The 26,826-nt window shown below is 41.2% G+C and overlaps 2 protein-coding genes across 2 annotated transcripts; one reads left to right on the top strand and one right to left on the bottom strand.

The window, feature by feature from the left end:
* Positions 1-34: 34 nt before the first annotated feature.
* si:ch73-109d9.2 (uncharacterized protein LOC565042 homolog) lies at positions 35-14,962 on the bottom strand. Its single transcript, XM_058384906.1, has 8 exons — positions 14,147-14,962; positions 13,089-13,225; positions 12,839-12,944; positions 10,562-11,705; positions 5,497-5,589; positions 4,963-5,405; positions 2,772-2,896; positions 35-1,375 (listed from the first exon to the last, which is right to left on the bottom strand). The coding sequence occupies exons 1-8, from the start codon at positions 14,403-14,405 to the stop codon at positions 287-289; spliced, it is 3,396 nt and encodes a 1,131-aa protein (XP_058240889.1). The 5' UTR covers positions 14,406-14,962; the 3' UTR covers positions 35-286.
* Positions 14,963-18,368: 3,406 nt separating this feature from the next.
* LOC131347553 (uncharacterized) lies at positions 18,369-25,108 on the top strand. The gene is made up of 4 exons (XM_058381696.1): positions 18,369-19,052; positions 20,193-20,347; positions 22,045-22,156; positions 22,279-25,108. Exons 1-4 carry the CDS (start codon positions 18,803-18,805, stop codon positions 24,669-24,671), a joined length of 2,910 nt encoding a protein of 969 aa, XP_058237679.1. The 5' UTR covers positions 18,369-18,802; the 3' UTR covers positions 24,672-25,108.
* The last annotated feature ends 1,718 nt before the right edge of the window (positions 25,109-26,826 follow it).

Genomic DNA, 26,826 nt, shown 5'->3' with positions numbered 1-26,826 from the left:
ATCCTGAATCTCAAAGATAAACAAACTATGAAAAAAGGTCCTTTATTCATAATTCATAGTGGTGCCACTTCATGACATTGTATGACTATGGAAAAAGACTACACCTATGCATGGTCTTGAGCACAATATTGCTTACATATCTGAAAAAGAGATGGAGAACTTATTCACACACCCATATACAAAACAAGAGACAGCTGCACAATAGAATAGTTACACACTGTAAACACAAAACCTCTTCACGCTTTAGCAAGCACAGTCAGGTAGACGATGCTCTCTGAACCGGTTGTCACGGGTGAGCAGAGTGAATCCTCTGGTGTCTTTTTAAGTTGCATTTCTGTGTGAAGCGTTTTCCACAGTCCATGCAGATGTAGGGTCTTTCTCCCGTATGGACCCTGCGATGTGCCTTCAGGTTGCTGAGTTTGGTAAAGCTGCGGCCGCACAGCGTGCAGCAGAACTGCCTCTCTCCTGTGTGGATCTGTTGGTGAGCTCTCAAGTGGCAGAGATGCGAGAAGCCCTTCCCACACTGCGAGCAGATGTGCGGCGTCCTCGCAACATGGTGCCCGACGTGACCGTGAGTCCTAATGCCGACCACCTGAGGGATATTTCTTCCAGCCTGCAAGGCACTGACGGCTCTCTCGTCTGTGTAGGAGCGCTGGAGTTGTGGAAGTGCCTGAGAGGGTTTTGGCAGAGGAGGACTCTTGTGGAGCGAATGTCCCCTGGTAGAACTTGACGCCAGAACGTTGGCATTTTCAGCAGGTTTGGGCTGTTTTTTAACCAGCATCCTGAGTTGCTGCGTGACCTGAGATGACAGGCTTTCCTTTCCACAAGGTCCTGGATAGACCGTGTGTCGTTCCTCTGAGGTTCCTGAAGGAAGATGATCTCTGTGCTGGAGTTCTTCGCGTACCTGACTTACCCTGCTTGCCGTGGACATGGTCCCTGTCCTCGCCCTGTCCAACTCTTCCCATTCTGGGGGAAGCACAACGACAACTTCCTGTTTAATGGCCACTGATTCTGGAGTGCCTGCCTGCTGGTTCACAGTGGGGGACACGGAAGATGAAGCAGGCGCCGTAAGCTCCGACTGTGGATGAGATATATGCACCGGATGCTCCATTTTAGAGTCTGGCTTTTTTGATTGTGCTCTTTGTTTCACTGAATCCTGATTCCCAGAACTGGTGCTGGGTAACTTGTCTCTCTGAGGAAGCCAGTGCTCAGGCTGTGATGTGTGGATGCCTGATATTTCCCCAGCATTGTGGCTCTGGGAGACTCTGTGATCTGCTGTGATGGGACAGTGTGCTGTTGGGTAGACCTGCACACCTGAGGCCTCCGCGACCTCCTCCTTCACCGTCCCACCGACTATCGCTCCATCCACTTGAGTCTGAAAAACAAGAGAGATTCTGTTTTTCATATCCGCGCTGTTATAGCCGAATAACCCATTACCATGTTCAGGATATTAACAAATCTAATGATCGAAGAGAATATTATATGACAACACTGCAGCAGCACAAATATTAAATGATCACGTTTATAAAAAATTAAAAACAAACTTGAGTAATAATCCAAATTATGTGACACACAGTGGTGGTTCATGTTTATAACATCATTACAAACTCATTTATTAAACAGTCTATGAGGAGATGCTGTGTTTGAATCCAAAAGGTGATTTTACAGATGATTTATTTGATTTGACTTTCACTTCTATTTTATCTCAAGAAAAAGTGTATTTACTTTTTGCAAGTTTGAGTTCTTGAAAGCAAAACTGCCCATGATACACTATATTACCAAAAGTTTTGGGACACCCCTCCAAATCATTCAATTCAGGTTTTGTTTTTCAGGGGTTGGGTTTGGCACCTTAGTTCCAGTGAAAGGAACTCTGAATGCTTCAGCATACCAAGACATTTTGGACAATTTCATGCTCCCAACTTTGTGGGAACAGTTTGGGGATGACCGCTTCCTGTCCCAACATGACTTCACACCAGAGCACAAAACAAGATCCATAAACACATGGATGTTTGGTGTGGAGGACCTTGACTGCCCTGCACAGAGTCCTGAACTCAACCCATAGAACACCTTTGGGATGAATTAAAGCGCAGACTCGGAGCCAGGCCTTCTCGTCCAACATCAGTGCCTGACCTCACCAATGCACTTCTAGTGGAATGGTCAAAAAATTCCCATAAACACACTCCTAAACCTTGTGGAAAGCCTTCCCAGAAGAGTTGAAGCTGTTATAGCTGCAAAGGGCGGGCCAACTCTATATTAAATTCATGTACATGTAAAGGCAGACATCTTAACTACTTAAATAGTTAACTACTTCAGAGTTCGATATTCTCCATCCACTTTATTAGGAACACCTGTCTATTGATGCAGTTCTCCAATCAGCCAATCATGTGGCAGCTGCACAATGCATAAAATCATACATGTACAGTTCAAGAGCTTCAGTTAATGTTCACATCAAACATCAGAATGAGGGAAAAAGTGTAATCTCTGTGACTTTCATTATGGTACAGTTGTTGTTGCTGGAAGGGCTGGTTTGTGCATTTCATAAACTGCTGATGTCCTGGGATTTTTACACACAAAGGTCTGTACAGTATAAAATAATTACTTATAATCATGGTGAGTGTCTATTTAAAGTGAAATGTACATTGTTGTATATACTCACAGCGATATCACATAAAACCCTTCATTAAGACATGTTATGTCAGTGATTTAAACATGACCAGCAATACTGGAAGTGGCAGCAGGTGCAGTTATACTATAGTAAGAGTCACCCTCACCTTAAGCTCAGGGTCAGGGATGGTTGAAGTTGCCTCTTGCCCTGGCGTTACGCTTCCCTTTTCACAGATTCTCCTGCCAGCTTCAGACACACCCTCCTGCTTTGTAACACAAATCACTTCCACACCTGCAAACACCAGAGAGCTGTACATCATTCAGCTATACATTCTACATGTAGAATAATTACTAACTGTGTCATATGTTAGGAATAAACAGTGCACAGAAAAAAAAATCCACTGCTGGGTGATGTAAAGTGGCTTAAGGTGAAGCGGCTCTAAACGAAAAAAAGTGTGTTCCCTTACTTCTGTCTCGTGTAGGTGATAAAAGAAAAATAAAATGTAATTCATCATGTCAAAAGCGGGAAAAAAAAATCCATGGTGGAAAACTGACTGATATCGAAGACTCCTTCCATAAACGTTGAATAATCCTTACAGAACAATTTTAATGTGTTCTTCTTTTGCCGAAAGGAATACATAATGCCTTGCTAAAAACAAAACACATAATAGAAAGTATGAACATTTTTGGAAGATTTTTTGCTATTAAAAAAAATTATAAATAAATAAATAAATAAAAAGTGTTAATTCCCTCTATGTACGGAGAATTTGTAAAAAAAAAACAAAAAAAAAACAAACAAACAAAAAAAAACCCTGTGATTTGCCAGTAAGACATGCTGTTACAGATAATAAATCAACATCTTCTGACCAATCAGATCCAAGAACTCATCAATAATACACCGATCACACAACATTATGAGCACTGACAGGTGAAGTGAATAACACTGATTAATAAATAACCACTTATAACCACTGAGCCCTCCAGAGAGTGGTGTGTTCAGCTGAACGTACCATCCACACCGAGCTCCCTGACCTGAAGGACATCTACAGCAAGCGGTGCCGGATCAGAGCCAGGAAGATTGTGACCTCAGCCATCCCAACAATGGACTCTTTTCTCTGTTGCGTTCAGGGAAGCGCTTCCGCTCCATGAAGGCAAACACAGAGAGAATGAGGAGGAGCTTCTTCCCGCAGGCCATTCAGTGTCTGAACCAGGAAACACCTAGAACCTGATACGGATACGGGGACTCTCTCTGCTTTTTTTCATCACTTTGCACAACCTCGCACATTTGCAGAAACTGACACTTTGACACTGGACTGGCACAAGTCACTTTATACAATTATTCCAGCACATGGACACTTTAATGATAAACACTGGATCACCTCAATATATGCCATATACACACATCCCTTCATGTTCATTTCTGCATTTATGTGTATATACCACTATATATATATATATATATATATATATATATATATATATATATATATATATATATATATATATATATATACACCTATTTTTTCATATTTTTACACCAATTTTCATATTTTATTTTTTATTTATATTATATTTTTATTTACACCTATATTTTCATATTTTATTTTATTTTTATTTATCTATATTATATTTTACTTTATTTTCTATTTTTATACTCTTTTTTTTTTATTTTTTGATACTCTAGTTTTATTTTTATCTTTATTTTTTATGGATCTCTTTCTAACATACTTTTTATAAATGTTTACATGCCGGACAGTCGTGAAAAAACATTTTACTGCATGTCGTACTGTGTATGTATATGTATGTGACAAATAAAATTTTCTATTTGAATTTGATGATCTCCTCATCATGGCACCTGTTAGTGGGTGGGATATATTAGGCAGCAAGTGAGCATTTTGTCCTCAAAGTTGATGTCTTAGAAGCAGGAAAAATGGACAAGCGTAAGGATTTGAGCAAGTTTGACGAAGGGCCAAATTGTGATGGCTAGACGACTGGATCAGAGCATCTCCAAAACTGCAGCTCTTGTGGGGTGTTCCCGGTCTGCAGTGGTCAGTATCTATCAAAAGTGGTCCAAGGATGGAACAGTGGTGAACCGGCGACAGGGTCATGGGCGGCCAAGGCTCATTGATGCACGTGGGGAATGAAGGATGGTCTGTGTGATCCGATCCAACAGACGAGTTACTGTGTTGCTCAGTTAATGCTGTTTCTGATAGAAAGGTGTCAGAATACACAGTGCATGATGGGTCAGAGCTGTTTTGGCAGCAAAAGGGGGACCAACACAATATTAGGCAGGTGGTCGTAATGTTATGCCTGATCAGTGTAAGTACAGAAAATATGTAGATCACATAGTTCACTGACCTTCACTTTGCCTCCTGGGGTCTCTCGGACCGGTGTCCTTCTTCGAGAGTCCGGTTCTGCCGCAGTCTGTACACCTGACACGTTTAACTCTCTCTCTCTCGCTGAGTTTAGTTTCCAGGATTTGCAGTCTTCGTCTCATAACTTCTGCCTCTTGTTTCCCGCGACCGATCTCCTCTAAGAAGCTTCCTTCCACCAGCCTGGTGATTTCACATAAAGCTGATCTCAGGATGGTCTCCATCACGCCGGAGAGCTGAGTCTGAAACGTCAGGAGGAGAGAATCCGACATCCTGCTGCGTCCCATACACCTCCACAACAAACCCAGCGAGAATGAATCCCAACCGCCAACACGACCCGGGATGTAACACACACACACACACACACACACACACGCGCGCGCACTCCTCGTATTGCTCAGTGACAGCTCTTCCTGATCTGGTGTGGTTCACTCGATCCTTACATCCTGGGCTGAGATCTTTTGCTCTGACACCTTGCGTGTTTCATCAGCTCCTAGCATGACTAGCTTTCACAGCTAACTCAGTGCTCATGCTAACGGTGCTCTGCTGCTCGGCTAAGCTACACGAGCTTCGTGAACCGCGGCGTCGCTGCTGCGTGGTGTTTTTAGAAACACTGCACATATAACCAGAAATGCGGTTGAATTTGCGCGGACTAATTAGCTAATAGACATGGTTGGATGCAACGGTGTGAAAAGGAAACCTTGTTATCCTCCGTGACGTCAAGCATTGTACAGTGGCCCGCATGGACAATTGCTCATGTGAAACGCGTTGCGGGGAAACACTAACTTTCTTAATACAGCAGTGGTGACTTAACGCTTGAGGGCTTCTGGGTTAAGAAGGTGTACACCGATCAGGCATAACATTATGACCACTGATAGGTGCCAGGTGAATAACACTGATGATCTCCTCATCATGGTACCTGTTAGTGGGGGGGGGCAGCAAGTGAAAATTTTGTCCTCGAAGTTGATGTGTTCGAAGCAGGAAAAATGGGCAAGCGTAAGGATTTGAGTGAGTCTGACAAAGGTTAAATTGTGATGGATAGACGACTGGATCAGAACATCTCCAAAACTGTAGGGTTGATCGATAGTGGAGTCCATGCCTCGACGGGTCAGGGCTGTTTTGGCAGCAAAAGGGGGACCAACACAATATTAGGCAGGTGGTCATAGTGCTATGCCTGATCGGTGTATGTGGATGTGTGTAATGTACATGTTATTTGTAACATATACATTATAAACTGTGGAATTCTTTTCTTCACGCATCCCAGATTGTTAGGAAGTTGGCAGAGCACAGGTTCAGCTTTTACACAGTGCCCCTGGAGCAGAGAGGGATAAGGGCTTTTGCTCAGGGGCCCAACAGTGGCAACTTAGAGGTGCAAGGGCTTGAACCTCCTAACCTTACGATCAGCAACATAGAGTCATTAGCCTTTGAGACAACATTTACACTACTGATTACTCATTAGAAGGTCAGGGGTTCAAGACCCTACAGAACCAAGCCACCATTGTTGGGCCCTTAACCCTTTTTGCTCCAGGGGCACTGTATCATGGCTGACCCTGAGCTGTGCTCTTAACTTAACCTAACAAGCAAGGGTATGCAAAGAAAAGATTTTCACAATGCTGTAACATATACGTGACAAATAAAGGCTTCTTCTACAGTTACATTTTACTATATAAGTGGCCACTTATTTTAAGATTTTAGGATATATTAACTGCACCATTTTTATATATAATTACTGACCCTAAGCCATCTTTTGCTCTTCCCCCAAAGCTTTGGCTTAGCAGTGAGAAGGTTGTGAGCTCAAATCAATAATAAACAGCTCACTTCAATAATAAATAGAAATATAAAGGCATGTATTGTTGTGAGTGGCCTTATGCTGGTTTCTTACCACTAGTGAAAGGTTAGAGAAACTAATACATATCTTTTCTGTGCTAAATATCTCCATATATACACTATATTGCCAAAAGATTTGGGACACCCCTCCAAATCATTGAATTCAGGTGTTGTTTTTCAGGGGTTGGGCTCGGCCCCTCAGTTCCAGTGAAAGGAACTCTTAATGCTTCAGCATACCAAGATATTTTGGACAATTTCATGCTTCCAACTTTCGGGAGATGACCCCTTCCTGTTCCAACATGACTGCACACCAGTGCACAAAGCAAGGCCCATAAAGACATAGATGAGCGAGTTTGGTGTGGAGGAACTTCACAGAGTCCTGACCTCAACCTGATTGAACACCTTTGGGATGAATTAAGAGCGGAGACTGTGAGCTAGATCTCCTCCAGCATCAGTGCCTGACCTCACCAATGCACTTCTAGTGGAATGGTCAGAAATTCCCATAAACACACTCTTAAACCTTGTGGAAAACCTTCCCAGAAGAGTTAAAGCTGTCATAGCTGCACAAGCCAGGCCAACTCCATATTACATTCATGTGCATGTAAAAGCAGACGTCCCAAAACTTTTGGTAATACAGTGTATGTGGATGTAGGTAGGTGCACTTACACGACTGTTCAAAAGTTTGGGATCACTTGGAAATGACCTTGTTTTCCAGTTGTGCACCAGGACCTCCCCACTCCTTGTTCTGTTCTGGTTAGAATCATTTTGTGTTGTTCTATGAAGGGGGTAGCTCATTTCCCATGAAAAGAACAAAAGATCTTTCTTCCTGGACAATTTGAGCCAGTAAACAAACCCACAACTCCTGATGCTCCAAGATAATAACTATTCTAAAGGCAACCATTTGTATTGCTCCTTTAATCAGTACAAATGTTTTCAGCAGTGCTAGCACAATTGCAAAAAAGCTTTCCAATCAGCGTTATACAATGATTAGCTTGGATTAGCAAACAGAGAACTGATGGTTGCTGATAATGGGATTCTTCGTGACAGTGTAGAGCTTTGCTCAAAAATCATCTGACTAATTATATGTATTTGAAATGGATACAAATGGGTTCTTCTTTGGAAAACAAGGAAATTTCCAAGTCATCCTAAACTTTGGAACAGGAGTGTAATAAACTGGCACATTATAATATTTAGAATTATAAACATCTTATACAATTCTTTGTATATTCATCAACATGGATCAACGTTTCAGATAAAATCATCAGTAAAGTATCTTTAAAGTATTCATTCCTATATTAATTTTTTGTTGAGACACACATCATTGAACATTAACATCAGAGCCCTGAGCAACTCTAGTGTCTGTGGGCTTCATTCCCATCTCTTGAAAAGTTTTAGTCTAGAATGCTTACACCGACAACCCCCCCCCCCCCACATACACACAGACACAGTGACTTCCCTGTCAATCAACTTCACTTTTATTTTTAAAATTCTGTATAAACGTCCCAGTGAGTCTCTGCCCCATAACTATCCCAGGGAAACCGATACAAAGCCTGTCCTAACAAACCAAAAAAATCTGCATATATTTGACAGACATCAGATAAAAGTAACTAAGTGTGTAATTATGACTCATTATTAAAACAGTATTAAATAAGAGACGAGGTCTCGGTTTGCAAAATAAAGTGATTACAGAGGCACTGCAGCATGAAACAGTACACATAGAAATGACGAACACTCGCTTTCAAACTACCTTAGCGAAAATATTCGAGAGGGCTATGAAAGAAAATGAGAATTACTTTACTGGTGTTTTGTGCTTCTAAAGATAAGAATAATGCAAAAAAAGTGATCTCCCATAGGCTTCTACAGGGCAAACTGGAGGCATTTTCAAGTGCAACAATGTCATATCCTCAGCTTGCTGAATGAGTTGTGTATGAATGTTTAATCAAATTTCACAAAAGCTGATTTGCCTTTTGGCTTGATTTAAGGCCATGTCCACACTAATACGTTTTCGCTTAAAAACGAACATTTTTCTATCCGTTTTGGCCTTCCGTCCACACTGAGACGGCGCTTTTCCAGTCGACGAACACGTATCTTTTTGAAAACGCTCTCCAAAGTGGATAAATTTAACTAACGGAGGCTTTCGAAAACGTATTTTTAGTCATGTGACCAATTCAGCTAAGATGGTGGATGACGTTTCATAGAGCCGGAATGTTAATAAACACCAGGCGGAAATGACGCAGGTCGAAGTGCAGTACAGGGACATCAGCGTTTCGGTGTGGATGGCCAACTTTTAGGAAACGATTGAAAATGTTAATGTCGTTTTCAAATTTATCCGGATTAGTGTAGACGGAGCCTAAATAACACAGTTTTCAGTTTGGAAGTTGAGTCATGTTAACTGGATAGTAAAAATGTTTTACTATTCATCCAAACAGCTTCTTCAGTCTTAGGGAAGAGGCTCGGATGAGCAGTGAAACGTTTCGATCTAACTAGAAAGTCCAGTTGACATGACCAGATATCCGTAGCTGGATGACTGAGAATCTTCACAAGTTCTCAGTCTGTTTTTATGTAATTCTTTATGTAAAACTATGGCAGTTCAACAGTGCTGAACGAATCTGCATAGTTTACACAACATCCAAAAGGCAAATGATGTGTTTAGAAGTACTTGTAGGAAAACAGATATAATGGCAGCCTATTGGAATTTCTTAAAAGAAGCAAAGAAAACTCGTGTGAGAACTGTTTGTACGCTTTATGGTAAGATTTATAAGAAACACATCACTATCTACAACATTTGAACAAACACCAATAAATGAAACAACTCTAGACAAAGATACATGAACATCCTGTTTTATAATCACATCTCACTATACAGATGGAACAAAAAAAAAAAAAAAAAAACAATAGCGGGGTGGACAAATCACTTGAATGGGACAAAAGATTTCATGTCTGGTTTCACGTGTATGTTTAAAGTTGATCTGCTTCACACAGTGCCTGTTACGTATTTTGTGATGTTGACACTATAGCACAAGCTAGACCTTCCCAATCCTGCTTCACTGACAACATTTCGACGGCTTAATCAAGCTAGTAAAACTCATCCCAGAAAGAAGTGAGATGATTTTTACTAGCTTGATTAAGCCATCGAAATGTTGTCAAGTGTTTCCTTACAACTTTGTTAGAAGAGGATAATAATCACATGACCTATTTTCCTTAGTCTGTGTTAATACACTTGAACCAGCTAGTTACACATTATTACATGATGTTAGCTGCCAACCCAAGTCTAATCAATTAGGCGTCCAGTGAGTGAGCTCTTGTTGTTGTCTTGTTTATTTTTATGAGAATTTGTGATTTGTCCAATCCTGGCAGTTTCTAAAAGCGTCTTGTTCTATGCCCTGTAAAAGCCTATTCATAACTAACTTTAAGACTCACACACACACACACAAACAAAAAAAAAACCCACCACCACCACAATCGTTTTTAAAAACAGTTAAACCTGCAGTAAATATTTTTTGGAGCAAATAAAATGATGCAAATTGCATTATTAATAAGACTGTAATAAATAAGACTATGTGTAGTCCATAGTGCATCGTATCTGCTTTATAACAGTCAATACACTAACCTGCTCATTTTAATACATTAATCTGCTCTTTTCTGCATTACAAACTTGATGCAGCGTTTGGCAGAAAGGTACTACAATTCTGTAAATTAGTCACCTGTTAAAAAAAATACAAGCCACGCTGTATAGGCGTTGTTATTCCACAGACGACTAGTTCTGGTGGTTATTCAGGTTGGCTCCGTGTTTGCGTTGGTGTGATCGGAGATGGTCGAGGCGTTTAAAGGTGAGTCCACAGACCCTGCAGGAATACGGCCTCTCTCCGGTGTGCGTGCGCTGGTGGACCTTCAGGATGTCAGCCCGGGTGAAGCTCTTGTCACACATGCTGCAGCGGTGCGGTTTCTCCTGCGTGTGGATTCGCCGGTGCAGCTTGAGGTTCCACAGACGGCTGAACTTGTTCCCACACAGCGAGCAGCTGTAGGGTTTGTCTCCAGCCTGGCTGCAGCGGTGCCGCCGCAGGTCACTGAAGGACGTGTAGCCTTTCCCGCAGTGGCTGCACAGATGCAGACCTTCCCTCTGGTGCACACGCTGGTGGACCTTCAGGTTGCAGGCTTGAGGGAACTTCTTTCCACACTGGTTGCAGACGAAGGAATTGGTGATGTTGCGATGTCGGTGACCATTCAAGTGAGCTTTCAGGGAAACCTGGTCTGGGAAAGTGATCATACACTGAGTGCAAGCATGCTCCCTGTCCTCTCTGTTCTCTCCCAAGATTCCTGCAGGCCCATTGTTCAGCTCTAGTGACTGGCTGAATGCTTCTCCACTGTAAAAGCAATCAGTACTGTCATTAACCGCATCTCTGTTGTATATCTGGTGTCCTTGTGAGTCTCCGGGTGGGGCACCTGGAGCTTGAGTGAGTCCGCTTACATCCTGCAAGTAGCCTTCCTCGTTAATAAGCAAACAGTCCATGTCGCTGGTATCAGAAGCGTTGTGTAATGATGGTGAGCCTTTGTTTCCTCGTTTATTTTTCAGCTGTCTTCTGCATTCCTCAGACGTACCCAGGTCAGTCTGCAATGAACCCGGAAGCACCCCGAATCCCAAAACCTCTGCAGCTCTATGAGAAGGATCTGCTAGTCCATTCATCCCTCCCATATCCAGCTCCTGGTTGCTGTAGCTTCCCAAGTCCTCCATGTTGTAGCGACTTCTATAGAGCAGACCCTGGATATGGTCCATGTCCGGCTCAGGTTCAGGTTCAGGTTCAGGGGCTTGATCCAACCCAGAGCTCCAATCGTTCTGAATCTGCTGTAACTCCTGCTCACTGTAAGATTTACTATGAGCAGAGTTATCAGAGCCTTCCGTTACTGGAAAACACAAACATACACAAATATAGTTGTTTTAACAACAGAGCCAATCTATATAGTTAGATATCCTATAATCTCTATAAAAACTCTTAACATGTACATGATTAAAGCTGCTTATCAATGCTAGCTTTCACTAGTAAGCTCAGTTTAGCCTTAGCTGTCTTAGCTAGTGAGCAGAGTTTTAATTTAAGAAAGCTAAAATAAAAATGCATACACCTATTAGCATTTCACATATTTCTATTTGTGGTCAATATTCTGTGCGGTTGAGCAATCATTAGCTAGCTAGCTGTTAGTACCAAGTTAGCTAATACACTAGATACTAGCAAGTCACTCACAAGTCACTATTTTTGGTCATAATATCACATCGGTCTCCCTAAACACTGAGTGAAAATGATTTCCACTTGTAACTTTGATTGTTCTCCTGTCATTCTCATTACATTGGTGTTTGCATGTAATTTTAGTTGCCCCTTGGCGTAGTATTATTACAAAACCGGGCCAAATTGTGATGGCTAGTGGACTGGATCAGAGCATCTCCAAAACTGCAGCTCTTGTGAGGTGTTCCTGGGCTGCAGTGGTCAGTATCTATCAAAAGTGGTACAAGAAAGGAACAGTGGTGAACCGGTGCCAAGGCTCATTGATGCACGTGGGGAGCGAAGGCTGGCCCTGTGGTTTGATCCAACAGGAGAGCTACTGTTGCTCAAATTGCTGAAGAAGTTAATGCTGGTTCTGATAGAAAAGTGTCAGAATACACAGTGTATGATGGGTCAGGGCTGTTTTGGCAGCAAAAGGGGGACCAACAAAATAAGTCAGGTGGTCTATTGTATGTAATGCCTGATTAGTGTATTATCAGAATTTCTCAGAAACAACAGTCCCACTGCTATTTACAGCAGGAGTTATTTATTGTCACAGCTACACTTTGTCTCATGTTAACCCCTAATTTGTCTGTTATTCATTTCAGAGCAGATCATTCAGTAACTACTACAAATGATTCAGTAGCTGCTAGGAACTATTCAGTAACTATCATGAATTGTTTGGTAGCTACAGTGAAACTGACAGGAAAGATATGTAATCAGTGCTAGGAATTTCCACACAATACTCTTCTCAGATAAAGTAAAACAGATCTTAATCCGTACCTTCAGCACCGAGTTTCCACTCATCTTTTAGCTGAGAAGCGGCGGCAGAGTGAACAGCTTCAGATTTAAGCATGCAGTCCAGCTTCTCGTCCTCTTGAACCACAGGCTGTATAAAGCACACTCACAATGAGAACCATTTTTGGAAATCTCCCAGAATCATGACTACATACATAGAATTTAAAATTGAGGGCAGAAAAATGTGACTCTTAGTTAACATTTGCTCTTAGAAATGAACATGCATACTGCTCACCTCTGCAGCTTTAACCGGACTGGATTCGGGCTCTGATTCCACCATTCCAGAAACTTCTGCTGCTTTCTCAACTCCACAGCTTCTCCAGCTCTCCTCTGCACTTCTCTCCTGTTTAAGAATCCGAGCGTTTTCCAAACCTGTGTTTAAGGAAGGCAAAAAAAAAGGGAGGTTAGAGTACTTTGGAGAAGTTAAGTTGGAGCTTCTTCTTTTATAGAGGAATGACAATAAACCAAAAAACAAACAAAAAAAAACACACACTGGAATGAACGAGTGTGTGAACGTTGCCCTGAGAAAAAACAACAGTCTGCCCTCACATCTGAGTATATTCCCACATGGAATTCAGTATTCCTGTGAAAGGATCCTGTGAAACACCATCTTCACTCAGGAATAACACAAATACAGCAACGACTAACAAATTATCACCGAGTATATACACCGACCAGCCATAACAATATGACCACCTGCCTAATATTGTGTTGGTCCCCCTTTTTGCTGCCAAAACAGCCCTGACCCGTCATGCACTGTGTACTCTGACACCTTTCTATCAGAACCAGCATTAACTTTTTCAGCTGTTGGATCCAGCATTAACTTCTGTTCACCTGTTGGATTGGATCACACGGGCCAGCCTTCGCTCCCCACGTGCATCAATGAGCCTTGGCCACCCATGACCCTGTCGCCGGCTCACCACTGTTCCTTCCTTTTATAGATACTGACCACTGCAGACCGGGAACACCCCACAAGTGCTGCAGTTTTGGAGATGCTCTGATCCAGTCGTCTGGCCATCACAATTTGGCCTCAAATCCTTACACTTGCCCATTTTTCCTGCTTGTAACACATCAACTTTGAGGACAAAATGTTCACTTGTTGCCTAATATATCCCACCCACTAACAGGTGCCATGATGAGGAGATCATCAGTGTTATTCACTTCACCTCTCACTGCTCATAATGTTATGCCTGATCGGTGTACACGCTTTATGTGACTTTTATTTCCACCTTTAAATCACTAGAGCAAAACCAAACCTCCTGATACCTGAAAATATCAACACTGTAAATGTACCTGTTTGTCCTGGTGATGATTTCTCTCGTCTTTCCTCACTGGACAGTTTGTTGTTGCCACACTCAGCACATCTTCTCCTGCCTTTACTCTCAGACCACTGCAGTTTCTTCTTCAGAGACTCCACCTGCTCACGGCTCCGGGACATTTCCTCCAGGAAACTGTCCTCCACCAGCCTGGTGATCTCAAATATAGCAGCCTTAAAGACTGTCTCCATAACTCCGGACAGCTGGGTCTGAAACGTCAGGATGATTTCAGACATCTTCGGGGGTAAATGAGTAGACCTGGAGCTGAAGGAGATTTAATAAGACAACGCCGCGCTGCTGTTTGTTTAGGTTTTTTCGATCCGTCAAGCGTCTGAAAGCATCGATCTGAATGGCCTAGTTCTGTATTTCTGACTCGTTCATATGTCTTCAGATTTGTTTTTGCGAAATTTCGACGATCTTATCACACGTTATTAAGCAGCAGCGGCTAGTAGCATATGTAGCTAGCTTAGCTGGCGTTAACATCGAGAAAACAGATAGCTAGCCAAAATAAAGCGCCCTACAACGTATCGACTGACTCAAATGGTACATTTATTAATAATAAACTATTCCTACTGCCCTTTCTCTATGCTATAGTGCACACCTAAGCACAAAGATATACTAAAATGCAGCGAAAAGAAAGAAAATGAGTCCAGATGCAGTGATTGCGAGGCTAGGCTGTGAGAATGGGGGACTAAAACAGTGTAACACCGAGATATCCGGGATGTGTTCACATTCAACACCAATCTGTACTACCTAGGGCCCTAGATCAAGTCAACTCATACTAGTATTCTAATCCATAATGACCACCAAAATAGTTATTTATTTATTTTTTAAAAAAGACAAGGTTAATAGTAACTTTTCTTTCTTTTATTTGTTTGTTTGTGTCTATTTATTTATCTATTTATTATTATTATTATAAAATACTACTACTACTACTAATAATAATAATTCTTCCTCTTCCTCCTCCTCCTCTTCTTCTTCTTCTTCTTATTATAATAAAAGAAGAAGATTTTAAACAGGAGCTGTGTTTGTGTGCTATAAGCTGAGCCTGAAGAACTGTAATTTATTAATGAATTTATTTATATGTACATTACAGTAGCTATAAGCAGCCGTTCCCTTAGTAGAGTCTCTCTTCTCCATCAAAATTCATATTAATGATTACGTCAAGATACACACGCATGGATGCATAGGGAACACAACGCAACTATACGTCTGCCTTTACATGCACATGAACTATAATGACATCCCATTCTTAATCCATGGGGTTTAATATGGAGTTGGCCCGCCCTTTGCAGCTATAACAGCTTCAACTCTTCTGGGAAGGCTTTCCACAAGGATTAGGAGTTTGTTTATGGGGAATGTTTGACCGTTCCTCTAGAAGCGCATTTGTGAGGTCAGGCACTGATGTTGGATGAGAAGGCCTGGCTCACAGTCTCCACTCTAATTCGGGTGTTCTATCAGGTTGAGGTCAGGTGAAGTTCCTCCACACCAAACTCTCTCATCCATGTCTTTATGGACCACTGGTGTGCAGTCATGTTGGAGCAGGAAGGAGTCATCCCCAAACTGTTCCCACAAAGATGCGAGCATGAAATTGTCCAAAACGTCTTGGTATGCTGAAGCATTAAGAGTTCCTTGAAATAAGGGGCCAAGCCCAACCCCTGAAAAACAACCCCACACCATAATCCCCCCTCCACCAATCTTTACACTTGGCACAATGCAGTCTGTACAAGGCAAGTACTGTTCTCCTGGCAACTGCCAAACCCAGACTCATTCATCGGATTGCCAGACAGAGAAGTGTGATTCGTCACTCCAGAGAACAGAGTCTCCAGAGTCTCTACTGCTCTAGAGTCCAGTGACGGTGTGCTTTGTACTTTAAACCCCTCCATCAAACAGCTTTTATGTTACCAGTTTTTCATACACATCCTGCACTGTTTCTGCCCATTCTCAAAGGAGAATGATGAATGTCCTCATAGGAGAATGGCCAGACTAACCCTAACTGACAGGAAGGTTGCAGTAGTGTAATAGTAGTGTAATATCTCAAAAGTAGTGTAGTATCTCAAAACATCCAGCATGTCACACAATGGAAACAATTCAACTAGAAGTGCGGAAATAAATATTCTTAACTTAAAAATAACAAACTATTTGCATAACTTCATTTGTTAGACATTACTAAAGAAAGAACAACACACCTACAAAAAAATTTCAACCTATGAACAGCAGTGGTATCAAATCCCACAGGTCTTTAGTCGAACGGTGAACAACACAAATGCTAATGTGGAGATACACCGATCAGGCATAACATTATGATCACCTGCCAATATTGTTTTGGTCCCCCTGTTGCTGCAAAAACAGCCCTGAGCCATCATGGCATGGACTCCATTAGATCTCTGAAGATGTGCTGTGGTATCTGGCAACAAGATGTTAGCAGCAGATACTTGTAAGTCCTGTAAGTTGTGAGGTGGGGCCTCCATGGGTCCCATCTCGCAACTTAGAGGACTTGAAGGATACTGTAGAAAATATTTTTATCTAACACTAATAATGCTCTATTTAATACTACTCAATTAATACTTTGCTATTATCTGACTCCAACTCCACATTGACCCAGCAGCTCAGTTGAGCAAGACTCTAACTAAAGAAAGCCAAACTGTAAAGACTGGATGAATGCAGAGACAAGGTTTTATTTGCAATCAGCGCTGGTTACAAGAATTGAGCTGCTCACACATGAACATCCTAACGACCTCACAAATAACATTTATTATTTTTATTCTTTTCATAATATTCAAACTAAACCCTCTTTGCTGGGAAAATCTCTCCCATTTTCTTTTTGGAATATCAGGTTCTTTTTGGACACTGTTATCTTTTACTTTTTTTTTTTTTTAATCTTTTTTGCATTCCATTATAATTGGACTTTCTAGGTCAGTCATATAAAAATAATGGGCATCTGTGCCCTTATCAGTAGGACTTTTCCAGCTTGTTTTAATCAGACAGTTTATTTTGACCTCCAAGGACAGCATGGGTAAGTTTCAGGGCCACTGCTCTGTCTTTTGTTGCTTAGTTTAAATTCATTGTTTTTTTCTATTACATTTGCACTAGCCGCAGTTTTAATTGCATTTTTCTTCCCACTTACTCCCAAACTTTATCTCCTTCAACCCTTCACTCCCTACAATGTGCAGGATTGATTCTTCTATCCAAGTTTCATCTACCACTGAAAAGGCCTGCCAAACTGAAGTTACTCCCACTGTTACTCACTCTACACAGGCCTTTAGTCTCGGTACAAGGTCAACAAACATACCCAAACCTCTCGTCCCACATGTCGTGTTAAACCCTACATTGTTAAACCTGTAAACAGAGGTGGTCAATAAACTGAGGTGGTGCCTGACAACCCAATCATGCTGTCCTCTGATTCTTATTGTTTTATACATACACAAACAAGAATATATTCAAATACACTCTAAAGGACACAAAAAATACTCCCACAATACTTACAGGACTTAAAAGTTACTTTTGATAGATACTGACCACTGCAGACCGGGAACACCCCACAAGAGCTGCAGTTTTGGAGATGCTCTGATCCAGTGGTCTAGCCATCACAATCTGGCCTTTCGTCAAACTCGCTCAAATCCTTACGCCTGCCCATTTTTCCTGCTTCTAACACATCAACTTTGAGGACAAAATGTTCACTTGCTGCCTAATATATCCCACCCACTAACAGGTGCCATGATGAGGAGATCATCAGTGTTATTCACTTCACCTGTCACTGCTCATAATGTTATGCCTGATCGGTGTATAACACATACGATCACAGACAACCTTGTACACATTCAAACACTAACTACAAATATTTCATCTAGCCAAACAACAACAATAAAGACCAAAAAATACCACCAAATTGGCGGGGGCTCGTGCGGGTATGCAAACTGACGCTCGCGCACAGGAGCGTCAAGACACTTCAGTTCATTCACACTGTCCTTTATATTAAAGTTTCTTTCATTTTTCAAGGGTTTTTTTTGTAATCAGTATTGAACAGTTCTCTTCCCTGTTTGGTGTTTATTTAAAAAAAAAAAAAAAGAAAAAGAAAACGTTTCTTTCGTTATTATAGGACCAAGTTCCTCTTTACGACCACAGGGAGAACAATGTAGCTAGTGTCAGAGGAACTGCAACACACACGCACGCGCACACACTTCACACGTCAAACACATAAAGACGCTCATTAAAGGAAATGTGCATACATTCCTCAAACAGATCATGCAACCTAATGCAACATAACGTAGCCGAAAATGTCAAGACGTTTGTTACGAATAGGTTCTGAGTTCAATGTACACAAGTTTGTGCTTCACACAGGTTTTAGTTAAACACTTGTCTCAGTGCGGAAGTGATCTTTTATCGCGCGCTAGTGTTGGTGGTTCTCGCAGTTGTGTGCAGCTTCGCAGATCTCCATCTCATTGCTTCCGGAAGCTCTTTTGCCGGTATGTTTTAGAAGTCGGAGGATGTGCTTGACGTCTGCGTCACTTGAACGCACCCCCCTGCTGTCAGGCACACTCTGATGTTTCACTTGTAAACTTCGTCCTGTTTTGTAAAAGAGAAAGCGATTCGTTCGTCCTAAAAGTTCGATCTAAATGCATTTTGTGCCATAATGGACGAGTGTGTTGGGTTCGAAACCCAGTTCTCGTCTGTTATGCAAAACGTCCTGAGGACCGCAGTTGGTGAGGCGACGAAACTTTTCGAGCAGACTTTGCACCAACTGAAGGCTGAGTTATTGCACCTGAGGCAAGAGAACGTCGATTTAAAGAGCGGGATTTTTACCCCACCTTACAAGACAAAAGAAGCAGGAGATGGAGGTTCAAGTGCAGTTCATGACAAACGCGATATTGGTGTACAATGTGGTGAGTTTACAGCTTCAACACGCTTATGAACTATAGCACGCATTTAAACACTTCCTGTAACGTTATAAAGTGACTCACAAGGCACAGAAATAGCCAGTCCATTACAAACAGCATGCATGCATGTATGCATGCATGCATGCTGTGGGGATTTCCTGATTCTGTACTGCTGTCAATTTTGGACTAAATGACCACCACAGGAGTCACACCTCCTGACTAACTGACCCACGTGTGACATTTTCAAGTCCAAGTCACTGAAATGAGATTCTCACCTTCCATGTTGTTCCTTAAGCCTTAACAAAACAATGCTTTATTCACAGCCCAAAGACATCCATCATTCAACCACGAGAGGCACCACCTTTTCATCCAGCGTTCACACAAGACATGCACTGTAACAAAAAGTGACAGAAGAAAAAAAAAAAACAGTGTAGAAAGTGGCATGTGCATTATATCACATTGAGAAGATTTGCTTATTTATTTGCTTTGCATACACTGTAATAAAAAGTGACAGGAAAAAAAACAACAACTTGTGCTGTGTAGAAAGTGGAGTAATGCATTACGTTGAGAAGATTTGCTTATTTAAAGCAACTTTGTGTAGTAATTTATACAAATCTCTATCATAGCATATCCTCATGCTATTACAGATGACCCCTGCCCTCAAAATAAAACGGATTGCTTTTTAAAAATGAGTGACCTTTTAATTGGTTAGTGAAGACGAAGAAGAAAGTCATACCTCCAACTGGGTCTACATTGAAGGATGTCAGAGGATTTTATATCCAGTTTCAGTTTCTGTAAAATTCCCATACACTAGCTGAAGTCTCGCCTACTGCATGGTACTAGGGAAGGAAGGGCAAGTGTATTTAAAGGAAATCACAGTCTGCCCTCTTCTGCATACAAGAGCTCACAGATGCTAGTGCTGCCCACAGAGAAGAGTGATCGTTTCATCCCTCCCACCCAATTTTTCTTTCTTATATTGTGATATCCTGATGATAGGTTAAATAACTCTTTAAAAAATAAAGAGTTTTTTTTGTCTCTGCAGAAGCCCTCAAAACCTTTAGATAAAACTTTCCAAGAGGTTTCCCTTTCATAAAAGGAGCCAAGTAGAACACCTTTAAGACGTGAATGTGTTCATTTGTTTCCCAGAAAAGCCCACCATGGTTGAAAGATGCTGCAGCCCAGCTCCGGTTTGTGACCGTCTAAACCTGCGACACATCACGAGTGAACGTCTTGAAGATCTCTGTTCCAGTAGTTCAGAAGATGGAAACAGGCAGCTTGCTTTGCTTCTCATTAAAAAAGAGGTCAGAAATTAAGTTATAATAATAATAATAATAATAATAATAATAATAATAATAATAATAATAATAATTGTATTTTATTATTTATTATTCATTTGAATCATTTGAATGTGAATATGATTTTATTTGCTAAATGTACATTTACATTGTATTCAGTCCTTCATCAAGATCTATTTAAAGCTATAATATCGGATTTGTAACTGTGTAATTAAATGCCCTTCATTAGATACGTATATCTTCCCCTATGTCTACCCACTTCAATTCAGGAAGAGCTGTTGTTTAGCTGATTATGTGAGTCAGGAATGCAAACACTACAGGATGTGGGTCCTCCTGGACTAAGGTTGGGAACCAGTGACCTACCATATAGGAGCATTTTGCTGATACAAATGCCCTCCCTTACCAATTTTCTCCTTAAGAATTGAAATTTTGCAAGACATTTGTATCAGCATAGGATACAAAGCATGCGAACGAACAAACCAAATGCTGGCTAAGTTGCGTGTATGTCTGGGAGCCGTTCAAAACTCGTTTGTGTCATTGGAAAGCTAAGCAAAGCCAACCGAAGCAAGTATGAATTTTACGGTTGTTTTTCAGTCAGCAAAAGCTGTTTCAAAAGAGTCAGCCCATGATACCAACATTCATTCAAAAGCCATGTGATTTTTCGCATGTTTTTTTTTTGTTTGTGGCCTGGGTGGGCTGTTCTGTTTTTAGCCCAAGCTTGTGAGAAACCTTGACATGGAATGCTTGGCTTCTTTGTAAACAGTCATACACTTTACATACACAGTATTGGTAATATTGGTAATTGTTGGGTGGCTGAAACAGATTATTTGCATTTACATTATTTCTAATGGGAAAATTCGTTTCGCAGTACAAATTTTCACCGTAAGAACTCTCCTTCAGAGATAGATACTGAACAACCCACACACAATCAGAAATTGAACAGTGTGTGCCTCATATCACCTGAAAAACAGCACTGTAGTGTCAGGCAGCAAAACACGGACTTGTGCAGTGTAATGAGAAATGGGAAATAGGAAAAACTGAAAAAATTAGCTGAAGTTGGATGTTACTGAATGCCTGGTCAACTTAGTGACAAACCTAAAAAGGTCAAAAAAGATTAGAAAGTTGTGTTAGATAACAGCAGACCTGTTAGTTTTTCCTCATTGATGTGAAAGCATGAGTCAAGCTATTATTTAACTCAGTTTTCCTTTACTGTGAGTTTACAATTCCCTAGAGTTAACTATCTCATGTTTGAAAGGCCTTAAAGAAAATAGGACCACCATAAGCACACCTCTGGCCAGATATTATTTAATTAAAGCACATTCTCAGTACAGTATCGAATTCAGCATGTTAGAGTGCATGGTATTTGTATGAGTGTGCAGAATTTATTAGATTTACTGATCTTGTGGCTGCTCCATATAGGTGTACAGTTTGATGTGACAACTCAACTTTTTCCAATACATAATTGGTGTGAAAAGTCCCCAAGTATTTTCGCAACCTAGAAACCATACTGGTGGTTAAAAATAGCCTAATTGTATAAAAATAAAACAAGCCTACAGTCACTAATTATAGAACTACAAAATGCATTTGTTTTGTAAGTTTACCTGATGAAAAATGATCACGTGTGCATACAGGGATTCTTAAAAGGTATCTATAAAAACTGTCAATTTTTACTATGGAGGTTTTGATTATATTTTGTTCTGTAGCCTCAGGAGACTGACTGTGATGAATATGCACCAGGATACTTCTTACTGAAGCAAGAGGGTGCTGAGCCAATACTGGTTCGTAAAGAGCCCTATAAAAACACCATGGAAAAAGGTGGGGTAGTTCCTATAAAACCGAGCAGCAACTTTTCCTATGCCATTACCACTTCTGCTTCTATCTTTCAGATTTTTTTCCACTTAACCCTGCTTTGCATTTATCTTTCTGCATGTCCACAGTTTTGATCCCCCCAGCAATTCAAACAGTGAGCAGAAGCTATGGGACCCAAAAAGAACTATCAACCACGAATGCGTCATCGCCCAAGACCACTGTTTCCTGTAATTACAGAATGGCCTCATCAAGTATCAGTGTCACTCAGACTGAAAGTATGTCTAGAGTTAGTGTATGTTCAGCTTTGCAGAGTGATACAGAAAGACAAAAAAAGCAAGCATCAGCTAAAAAGTCAACTTTGTCACGATTACCTGCTAATTCAACACAGCCACTTCCTCCGGTTAGTGTATCTGCCCCAACTGTCCTGTCTAACAATCTAGGTCAGATATCAACACGTAGAGCCCAGCAAGCAGTGCCGTCTGTTCAAATGGACGAGTCCCTTCAGCCATCCATCCAACTTGGTGTGCCTTCCTCCCAGCAAATTGTTCAAAATATCCATCTTTCATCTACATTTGCACATTTTGGCCCTAAACTGGTTACGCCCCCTCTCCCTCCAAACCAAAACCCAATTACAGAAACTTGCCCTTCTGGTCAGTTACTACAAACCATGGTTACAATGACGGACAAAAGATTCTCAGGCAGCAAATCCGTGACATCATTACCAGAGTGTTCCACTCAGGCTACAAATTCGTTAGTCTCTCACCCTCAGACTGTGATAGCCCCTGCCCAGAACATAGCACAGCTAGGACATTTTCAGAGTCCACGGGTCCAGGCTCCTTTTCCTCCAGACCAGCATACTGTTGCACAAGGACAGGTTCCTACTTCAGTATCTCAGATTCAACCTCTACCAAACCAAATCCACCAAATTCCACCCACCCAAGGCCCTGTTCAACCCATCCACCATTCAATTCCAGCAACCCACGCATCATCTCAAATACTTGGTCAATCAAATGACTTACTTCCACCAAACACGCAAAGTTTAAATCTACAAGGCCACCTTCCTCCTGTGCCTCATCATGATATGACCCCATCAACCCAGCCCTATTATTCTTTGACTCCTGCATTATATGGTCAAGGTTTCATACCACTTCCATCAATGAAGCCTTCTGTTCCCCAAAATTCAATTTCCCAAAACAATGTTCAGTCTCCACTAGAGCATGCCACATCGCACTATGACATTCTGTCTGATCCGCTTTGTTCATCTTCAGACCAATTTTTCCCAACACCTGAGAACACATCAGATTTGCTTCAGCCCTTGCCCCACATGCCTTTCCACTCACCTGTTGTATTAAACCAGCAGGAAACCAATTCTATGATCCATTCCCAATCACCTGGGCAAACTTTGCAGCTTGCACCTCTTCTTACTTTGAAGGAACAGCAAGCAGCAGCCTCCAGTCATGGAAATGTACCCAAGGGAGGACCTAACATGACTGTGGAGATCCCTATGTCTACAGTTAATAACTTTGACGAACATATGCAGAGATATCCCCCTCTTGCTAGTCATGAATCCACCTGTGAAAGCGATTCCATCGTGGTGGACATGCAGAATGATGACCCTACAGAGAATAATGATGGTAGCAGGCCTGCAGTTATTCCTGGACCAATACAACATTATACAGTTCTTTCCAAACCTGGGCCAAACTTTATAGTACCAGATTCCACAAAAGAACAACAGAGCTTCAGAATAAACATGGTCAAGGATTTACAGATGGACAATGACATTAATAAGCAGAAAGAAGGATGTGACACAACATGTCAAGTGTGGGAACCATCTGACTTAACTGGTGTCTTACCCCAGTCAGCGTTAGGTGCTCCTGGACAAACCATTTTACAGAAACCTGCACGGAAAGTGCTGGAAAAGAAGACTGAGTGCTCTGAATGTGGCAGGATTCTCAGCAATGCGTCTTCGCTGGAGAATCACATGAGGCTTCATAGAGGTGAAAGGCCATATACCTGCTCCCAATGCGGTAAAGCCTTCCCTAGTGTACGAGGCCTCAACCGCCATGTAAAGGTCCACGCAGAGGAGAAAGGCTACAAGTGTGAGGAGTGTGGCAGGAGTTTCGTTTACCAGTTTACCCTGACCAAACACAAACTCATCCACTCTGGAGACAGGCCCTTCCCCTGTAAGGTCTGTGGAAAAAAGTTCCTGGCCAAGGCAGACCGGGCAACTCACATGCGCATGCATACAGGGGAGAAACCCTTTTTTTGTAGTCAATGTGGGAAGACGTTCAAGCATAGAGTTGCATTGAACATGCACATGCAAGGACACAGAGGTGAGAAACGCTATGTCTGCCCCCATTGTGAGAAAGGCTTTGTGGATTTGGGTAATTTTAAGAGACATAAGCGTATCCACACCGGGGAGAAGCCATTTGAATGCAAAGAATGCGGTAAGCGTTTCACTCAGTCAGCGCACCTCAAGAAACACATCAATACTCAGCATACAGTAACAAAGCCAAAATAGAAAGGTCATAAAATGGTCATAGTAAATCATGCAAGCTCATAATAACTTGTGAAAACAAACCATGTCTTCTTTTTATTAGTTGTTGTTTTAGTATCAACTCCTGTATATTAATCGTTTTCTTCACATGAAAGTGTTTAACATTTTATTGTAGTACTTTTTCATTTTTCTTTTTTAGCATTTTAGTAAGGCTGTGTTGTTATCTTTGTGAAACTGTATCAGGTATCATTGTCATTTTTAATACCAGGAAATTAAAAGACTAATGTTGCTATTTATTATCCATTTTGTTAAATAATTACCCATGGGTTGAACCCTAAAGGAGCTCAGGTTAAACAGTTAAACTGTGAAAACGAAAATAGTGCTGATACACTGATTGTGAACTTGAGTTGAACATAATATGCCAATGAAACCAAATAAAATGTGACGTGTTTGATGATAAATGTGAAGGTGTTTTATTATTAATGGCGACTTTCCATTTTAAAATGTTTTAGAAAATTGTTGTATTTATGCTCTCTGCAAGCAGCACTTATTTTTTACTCAGATTTAACTGATACACACTGGGACTAATTAAACACCACACCTCATAACAGTAAATTAAGTCTTGTATATTTCTGTAAAGAGAATAGTTTTTGTATGTGTGTCTGCTGCCGCTGCTGCTCATGTTTACATTAGTCCATTTGGCAGAAGCCTTTATTCAAAGTAGCCTGTAAATGAGGTGGTTTGCAACATTGATCTGTCTGAGAATCCAGTATGCACCAGCTGGCCAGAAGCATGGATGGAGGTGGAGGCTATAGCGACAATAATGTGTACAAATAATGTTCACAAAGATATACCAATTATTCATTCTTAAATCATTTTTTATCATTTAATACATTTTCTTATATATATGTAGCTTTTGACATACGCTATATGACAACTGACCATCATACTCGTATGTGGTTCCTACCTCAAACTATTCTTGCAGCATTGGAAGTTGCATGTCTTTCAATGCTGTAGTGTTAAGATTTCACTCAACCTAAGAGGCCCAAACCTGTTCCAGCATGACAATGCTCCTGTGCACAAAGCGAGACATTGTTTGCCACATTTGGAGTAGAAGAACTTAAGTGTCCTGCTCAGAGCCTTGACCTTAACCCCACTGAACACCTTTGGGATGACTGTACCCCAGACCTCCTCTCCTGACGTCAGTGGTGACTGAGTAAATCCCACCAGCTACACATGAAAATCTAGAGGAAAGCCTTCCCAGTAGAGTAGACACTATTATAACAGTCAAGGTAATGGGATCTTTAGTGAGCAAAGAAGGATGTGATGGTCAGCTGTTCTTAATTTTTTCCCCATATAGTCTTGTTGTTGTTGATCTTTCGGCTGCTCCCTACATGTGTGAGGGGTCGCCACAGCGGACCAACTGGTCCACACATCAACTTGGCACAGGTTTTACGCCGGATGCCCTTCCTGACACAACCCTCCCATTTTTATCCGGGCTTGGGACCGGCACTACATCTAGTGGCTGGGGTCGGGCACTGGTTGGGAATCGAACCCGGGCCTTCCACATAATAGGCGAGAAACCTACCACTGAGTCACCAGTGCCCTTTTTTCCCAATATAGTCTATTTATGAATATTTATACACATGAACTCATAGCAGTATCATAGCAGTACTCATAGTATACATGCTAAGCAGATGCTCAGCTCAAATTCAATTAAGAATTGAATAAGATATGGATGGTCATTTACTGACTGTATAAAGTTTCTAGAAGAAACTTACCAAATTGTCCCAGGGTGTATCTGCCTCACACTACCAGTGCTCCCAGTACAGGCTCTGGGTCCACCACAACCAGGATAAATGATAATGAATAATAATGAAAGAATGAAAAATATTTATGCAAAGCTCTGTCCAAAACTTTAGGATCCTCCCGGTGGCTGGTGAGTACTGTTGTGAATGTAAGAAATTAAATAACTTTATATGAGATAATAGGCAATGAGACAGTGATGAAAACACCATTTGCTTTGGATTAAACAATACCACATTTTTAAACACTTTTTGATTCATTTAAGTTAAATTCTATTTATTTGTATAGCCCTTTTAACAAAGGACATTGTCGCAAAGCAGCTTTACAGAAACAGAAAAAAATTGATAAACTTTAAAGTTTATTTCATCTTTGT

The sequence above is a fragment of the Hemibagrus wyckioides genome, linkage group LG03, assembly GCF_019097595.1.
Source record: "Hemibagrus wyckioides isolate EC202008001 linkage group LG03, SWU_Hwy_1.0, whole genome shotgun sequence".
Lineage (NCBI taxonomy): Eukaryota > Metazoa > Chordata > Actinopteri > Siluriformes > Bagridae > Hemibagrus > Hemibagrus wyckioides.
Note: the sequence above shows the minus strand (reverse complement) of the source record. Positions and strands in the feature narration are given on the sequence as shown.